This window comes from Leucopleurus acutus (assembly GCF_964270905.1).
Source record: "Leucopleurus acutus genome assembly, chromosome: 17".
NCBI lineage: Eukaryota > Metazoa > Chordata > Mammalia > Artiodactyla > Delphinidae > Leucopleurus > Leucopleurus acutus.
Window position 1 is genome coordinate 83,288,475 of NC_139159.1, and position 6,949 is coordinate 83,295,423.

Sequence of the window (6,949 nt, forward strand, 5' to 3'; positions counted from 1 at the left end):
GTGTACATGCTCTGCGACTGGCGTCGGGGAGCAGGGTGCTGGGCCTGGCCAGGCCTTGGCTTCCCTGAGGACGGTGTGAACGGTGGCCTCACCGGATAGTCAGCCAGGTCTGCCCCGGCAGAGGGCATGGGGCAGGGGCCGGCTGCCACGAGGGCAGTGCCCTCAGCCCCGGCAGGTTCTGAGTGGCCGCCGCTGGGCTCTGCTGGCTGAGCGCCGGGGAGAGGGCGGCACCCACTCCCGCCGCACACTTCACTTCCGGGCCTGCTCGTAGTTGTCAGTGAACCAGGCACAGGTCTCCTGCACGGCTGCAGAGGCGGGCGGGTGAGGCCCAGGGACGTAGGGCAGTCACCCCGTGTCCTGCCTCCACGGTGAGGGCGTGGAGGCCAAAGCTGCAGGGCGTCCACCCCCAACTGGCAGTAGGGAAGCTGAGGCCTGGGGAGGGGCCGGGCGGTCCTGAGGGATGTGGTGGGAGGGCTCACCCTGCTTGAAGGGCGTGAACCGGAAGTTGGGCAGGTAGGCCCGCAGCTTGCCATTACTGGCCGTCTTCTTAAACTGCCCATCCGACTTGGTTGTATCAAACTAGGCACCTGGTCAAGGGCACAGCAGAAGGGGCAGCCCTCCCTTCCACCAGCCTGCCCTTGAAGCTTGTCTAGCCTTCCCAGGGGGAGCCTCCAGGAGAAAGCAGCAGACACCCTCACCCCCGGCTGCCAGGGTGAGTGCCATGGGTGCGTCACACCCACGGCCTCCTGCAGGGAGGCCCTCGGTCTCCCGCCTAGAACCAAAGGATACGGTGACCTCCCCATGGAAGTCCATGGCCTCCACCACGGCCTCAGCCACCTCCTGGATGGACACCTCATCCTCCTCACCCACTGTGGGGACCGAGGGGCCAGTGGCCAGGTCAGGCCTCCTCTGCCTGGACCCGCTACCGCCCAGCCCCACAGACGTTCCCGCTGCCCTGCTCAGCGGCTCTCAGGACAGACGGGTGTCCTGCCCCACTGCGATGGGGGTGGGACTGCAGGGCACCCACCTGACAGGATGATGGGCTCCACCTCATCGTACTCCCGCAGGACCCAGATAAAGAGCCGGGCCAGGTCCTGGAGGTCAGACAGCCAGGGTCAAAGGCCACAAATTACGGCCAAACGGGCCCAGGTCACCTCTCCCAAGTGCTCCTGCTTGGCGGGGTGCAGCCCAGGCTTGGCTGGGGCCCGGGGTACCCCCCTTTGGGCAGTGCTTGGCCAGCTCAGCCCCAAGTCCTTTCTCCTGATGAGCTCAGAGCTGTACCCAGCAACATCCCTGGGGAATGGAACGTACACGGACCCAGCAAGGACCAGTGACTGCTCCCCTGGGGGCTCAGCCTGGACACCCAGCCCTTCCTAGGCTCCCTCATGCCTCCCCACAGCCAGCACGGCAGCTCCAGGAGATGTTCTGGGGAACAGCTGTGCCCCTCGCGGCACCAACCAGTGAGTAGATGAACTGCCTCCGAGGCCTCCCTGTGCCCCACACTGTCAAGGCTGAGCCGCGACCTGCAGGGTGGGGAGGGCAGGTGTCAGAGGGGACGTGCCAGCACCGCCCCTCCTCCCCGCTGTGCCCCAGGGGCCCCATCAAGCAAGCAAACAGCTGTGCCATGGGTGGCGGTCACTCACTCTTGGCCAGATGCACCTTGTGGATGAGGCCAGGCAGCACGTGGCCGTCCTCGATGCTGAAGTTGTCATGGGGCCCGAAGACATTGGTGGGGATGACAGCGGTGAAGGTGCAGCCGTGCTGCTGGAAATAGGCCCTGCGGGGCACAGCATCCCCTCTGGCCCTCATCCTCGGATCCCGGGCGAGCCCCACCCCAGCCGAGGCTACCAAGGAGGGGAGCCGAGATCTGACAGCCCTGCCAGGGCGGCCCCCTGGGCCCACCCACCACAGGGCGTCTGGGGCCCCCTTCCCTGTTCTTGGCTGGCTTCAGCCTGGCACGCGCGGGAAGAGGACCTGTTCTGCACGTCGATCATCCTCTTGGCATAAGAGTAGCCAAAATTGCTGCTGTGCGGGGGTCCGTTGTGAATCTGGGGGAGCAGAGGAGCCACTGCTTCTCAGCCCTGCCCCCAGGCCAGGCCCCGCCCCAGCCCCGCCCCTCACCATGGTCTCATCGATAGGGTAGCTGGTCTTGTCGGGGAAGATGCAGGTAGACAGGCAGGAGACCACCTTTCGCGCCCCCACCTCGAAGGCCGAGTGCAGCACGTTGTCGTTGATGTGTATGTTTTTCCGCTGAGGGAGCAGGGGCAGGGGCAGGGGCAGGGCAGGGTTCAGGCCCCAGGCAGGATGCCAGCCCTTACCTGCCCCTCCAGGGACAGAAGTGCGGACACACCTGGCAGGCAGTACCTGAGCCAGCGGTTCTACCAGCTCCCAGGACCCACTGTCCAGAAACCATGGTCCCCTCCCAGCCTGTTAGTCCCACCCCCGGGCTGTAGGAGGGTCCAGGCCTGCCTACTCTGAGGCTGGGGGAGGGCCCTGAGGAGAGGGCCACAACCGTAAGCTCAGGGCTGAGCCTGCCCACAGGGGCTGCTGCGGGCTAGGCAGGTGAGGTGCGAGCCAGGAGCCCAGGGGGCTCCACTCCCGCACCCCCAGGAGCTCACCCTGCTCTGCGGCTCAGTAGCAGTGAAGTCTTGGCTGGCCACACCCCTCCTCCAGCCCCTTCCGGGGACTTCAGCTGGCCAGGGCATTTGGGTGGTCTGGGGAGAGGTGGTGGCCGGGCAGCCTGCTGCGAAGGCTGTCACTGAGACGAGGAGGGCCCTGTGGCGACAGGGGCCCCCAGGGAAAATCTGGTCTAAGCTTCTGCCATCCCAGGCCCGATGCAGGGCCAAACCAGGCCAAGGCCAATTTTAGAGATGATGGGCCAGCCCTCAGAGGCCCAGCCAGGCAGGGGCAGGGCTGTGGGCGAGCCCAGCTCTCCTCCTGCCCCTGCCCCACACGTGCAACCCCTCAGGGCACATGCTGCAGGCCCAGAGCCCAGCTCACACACCTCTGCACCCCTGAGGGCACTGTGGGCCTGGCCTAGTGCAGCTGGACCTCCTGGAACCAGGAGGGTCTGAAGGCCCAGGGGGCAGGAACCAGCCGGGGGTCACAAGGCAAACACTGGCTTGTCTCAGCTCCTCCAACCCCCAGGTTAGCTCTGAGGCTTTTCCTATTCGGCCAAATGCCCCCAGGCCCACCTGCGTGCCCCTCTACCTACAAATCAAGTGTGGGTCACTGGGGGCCCCTCAGGGACTTCCCGGGGCCGGAACAGGAGCTTGGGAAGTTGGCCAGGAAGTTCCCAGAATCCGGGGTCCTGGCTCCCAGTGCTCACTGGGGCCCCCTCACTTACCCAGAAGTCCAAATTGTATTTGATATTCCGGAACAGGCCCCCCACCATTGCAGCAAGATGGATGACATGTGTGGGCCGGACTTTTTCAAACAGCGCTCGGGTCTGTGCAGCATCCCTGAGGGGGAGCCGGGCCATCAGGGGCTGCTTGGAGGCCCAAGGGAACTAGCACCCTGGCTGAAAGCACTGGGGGCAGGAGGCAGGCGGGGCCGAAGGTGGGAGGGTCAGGCCCTGGCTGGCATGAGGGTGTGGGCTTCCAGGAAGAGATGGGAGGAAGTTTGCCCAGGAGCAAAACTGCACACACCCAGGCCAGGCCAGCCACCTGGCAGGGACGGGCCTGACCTGAGGCTACCAGGCCCAGGAACAGGCCTGGCCCGGAGCTCTCAGTCTGGAGAGGGCATGGTGGGGCTGCTCCAGGGATGAGCCCACTCACGTAAGATCAGCATCCTTGGAAGAAACAAACACCCAGTCCTCTCCGGGCAGCCTGGCCCCATCTGCTACCACCTTCTGGATGGCTCTGCCCACCAGCCCAGAGCCCCCAGTCACTAGGATCCGCATGGACCCCTGGGGCTCACCCATGTTGGCTGCACCTGCAGGGCCAAATGGTGTGAGGCTGAGGCCATCCCGCTCCCACGCAACAGAACCCCACTCCCCTGAGATGCCCCAGCCTAGGGTCACTGCCCTTAGCGCTGGGCCCCACTGTGATTTCCAAGGGCTGGCCTGGGGCAACGGGCACAGTATAAGGTCAGCAGCGCAGGGAGACTGCCCACTGGGGACCAGACAGACCCATCTAGCCTGAGTCATCCCCTCCTCTCAGCCCTGCTCCCCAGGAAGCCCTCTGTCTAGAGCTGCACAGGGGCCCTAGGACTACCACCCAGCTGGGAGAGCCAGGCTCTGCCCTGCAGGCCCAACCCTGACCCCCACTGGGCCAAGAAAGGGAACATTCGGCTCCCCTCTGTCTGAGGGGAGGCAGCCAACCTTGGGGCTGGGGGCTCCTGGCCCAGGTCGTTTGGGCTGCTCCCAGCCAAAGTCCATACGCTACAGACGGGGAAGGGGCGGCGCCTGTGTATGCAACCCGGTGCCCACCAGCGGCCAGCTGGTCCCAGCTAGCCTTCGAGAGCCTGGCTCCTTCTGGGCAGGTTGCGCTTCTGGCTAAGAAATGGACAGGCCTCGGGGCGCCACCACCTCTGAGGCCCCTTCCTGGGGGCTGGAAATCTGCTCGGGCCGCTACAGGACGGCTCTGACCCCGCTGCAGGGCCCCACGGGCAGCCCGGACAGGAGGGGACGCTGCCCAGAAATTCCGCTGCTCTCGAGAGCGCGCGCAGCGCGGCAGCAGGCCTTGGTGTAGACCCCACCACGGCCGGGCCCCTCCACGTCCCTCAGGCGCTTCCCACGCCCCCCGGGCCCCCTTCCTGGTCCCACCTCCGAACCCACCGCATCTTGCAGCTGGGCCCCCTCCCACGCTTCCAGGCCCCTCCTACGCACCCAGTTCCTGGTACCCCTCAGGCCCCTCTGGCTGTCACGGGGCACCCAAGGCCCAGGCCCCGGCTCGCCACACCACGCCCCCCGTCCCAGGGCCCCCTCGCGCCCCGCGCTGTCTCACCTGCGTCTTACCTGACCTGCCCGGAGAGCGACTTCAGGCGCCGTCTGACAGTCCTGCCACGCGTTGGGGTTAGGTGGAGGGAGCGGGATCAGGTCGGGCCCTCCCGCGGAACTCTGGGAAATGGAGTCCTGGCGGGGCGCCCTGGGCGTTGCTGGGAAATGGAGTCCGGAACCGCGCAGCAGCCTGGGAAATGTAGTTCTTCCGGCTCCTCCTCCCCGGGGCGGACCCCGACCCGCCCTTAACCCAGCCTGGCGCTGGGCGCGAGCCCCTGCTGGACAGCGTGGGGGCGTGGGAGAGGAGAAGAGGCTGCGCGTCTCCGAAAGCCCGCAAGCTGTGGACCGAGGAGAGGCGGCAGAACCAAACACCGTTCTAAAAATGGAGAAGCTGCAACTCCTCAGTGCTTTCCTAGGGCAAACACTGCATTTGTGAGAAACAACTGCAACTCTGTTACTATATTCGGGACACTGAGGGGGCAGTATATAAAATATACTTTAATAAATACATTAAAAAGACAAACACGTTTCAGGAGATTTTTTTTTTTTTTTTTTTTTTTGCGGTACGTGGGCCTCTCACTGTTGTGTCCTCTCCCGTTGTGGAGCACAGGCTCCGAGGCCATGGCTCACGGGCATAGCCGCTCCGCGGCATGTGGAATCTTCCCGGACTGGGGCACAAACCCGTGTCCCCTGCATCGGCAGGCGGACTCTCAACCACTGCGCCACCAGGGAAGCCCCTCAGGAGATTATTAAAAGCAGGAGACCACTTAGCGGCCACTGCTGTAGTTCAGGTAATGAGGACTCAAAAGAAGTTTACTGACTTAAGCAACATCGAGGTGGTAGAATTAACGGGACTCATGCTTCACTAGCTACGCAAGTTATGGGGAGCAAGTTAGGAATGATGCCTGGTGTGATGGCTGGTGTTAGGTGTCAACTTGGCCAGGCTGTAGCACCCAGTGATTCAATCAAACACAAATCTAGGTGTTGCCAGTGAAGAGATTTTGTAGATGGTAACATCTTCAATCAGGTGACTTTAAGAAAACGAGACTTTCAGGCTTCCCTGGTGGCGCAGTGGTTGACAATCTTCCTGCTAATGCAGGGGACACGGGTTCGAGCCCTGGTCTGGGAGGATCCCACGTGCCGCGGAGCAGCTAGGCCCGTGAGCCACAACTACTGAGCCTGCACTCTAGAGCCCGTGAGCCACAACTGCTGAGCCCATGCTCTGCAACAGGAGAAGCCACCGCAATGAGAAGCCCGCGCACCACAACGAAGAGTAGTCCCCGCTCGCCGCAACCAGAGAAAAGCCCGTGTGCAGCAACAAAGGCCCAATGCAGCCAAAAAAATTTAAAATAAATAATAATAAAAAAATAAAATAAAACGCCTGTAATTGTTTTAAAAAAAGACAAAGAAAAAAACTACATGATCATCTCAGCTGATGCAGATAAAGCATTTGACAAAATCACACCGTTTCATGATAAGAACACGCAACAAACCAGGAACAGAAGAGGACTTCCTCAACTTAATAAAGGGCATTTATGAAAAACCCACAGCTAACATCATACTCTATGAATGAGACTGAAAGCTTTCCCTCTAAGGTAAGAAATTAGACAAGGATATCCATTTTTGCCACTCCTGTTAAACATTGTACTGGAATTTCTAGCCAGAGTAACTGGGCAAGAAAAAGAAAAGGCATCCAAATTGGAAAGAAGTAAATCTATCACTATTCACAGATGACATGAGATATATACACACCTTTTCCTTCAGTGATGGACTGGAGGGGAGGGTCTGATTGCCTTAGCTTCCTCCCGGGTTGACCAGCGGCCACGGGAGGAGGTGCACCCAGACTGAGACCACCACTGTGACTTCCTACAACAGATCCTAGGAAGTGCAGCAAACCAAAGGTGAGGTGCTCTTACAAAAAGAAAGAAGGAGGGGATAGATGTGGGATGGGCTGAAACAAGAGCTGTTCATTACAATCCACTCCTTGAAAACCTGATATCCACATAAGCA

The 6,949-nt window shown here is 61.6% G+C and overlaps 1 protein-coding gene across 2 annotated transcripts; it reads right to left on the minus strand.

The window, feature by feature from the left end:
- Positions 1-5,043, minus strand: GFUS (GDP-L-fucose synthase). Of its 2 annotated transcripts, none has more exons than XM_082858640.1 (11): positions 4,958-5,043; positions 3,777-3,933; positions 3,347-3,461; positions 2,122-2,250; positions 1,975-2,048; positions 1,644-1,777; positions 1,459-1,523; positions 1,028-1,094; positions 790-869; positions 480-579; positions 1-305 (listed from the first exon to the last, which is right to left on the minus strand). In XM_082858640.1, the coding sequence occupies exons 2-11, from the start codon at positions 3,920-3,922 to the stop codon at positions 250-252; spliced, it is 966 nt and encodes a 321-aa protein (XP_082714766.1). In that variant the 5' UTR covers positions 3,923-3,933; positions 4,958-5,043; the 3' UTR covers positions 1-249. The 2 variants fall into 2 exon arrangements, with proteins under 2 accessions (XP_082714766.1, XP_082714765.1); XM_082858639.1 differs by having other exon boundaries at positions 4,947-5,031.
- Between the last annotated feature and the right edge of the window lie 1,906 nt (positions 5,044-6,949).

Coding starts and splice junctions, on each gene's coding strand:
- GFUS (XM_082858640.1), bottom strand. CDS start 3,922: ATGGGTGAGCCCCAGGGGTCCATGCGGATCCTAGTGACTGGGGGCTCT. Junction 2,251..3,346: donor AATACAATTTGGACTTCTGG/GTAAGTGAGGGG, acceptor CTGCTCCCTCAG/CGGAAAAACATACACATCAA. Junction 1,524..1,643: donor CAAGGTGCATCTGGCCAAGA/GTGAGTGACCGC, acceptor CCCACCCTGCAG/GTCGCGGCTCAGCCTTGACA.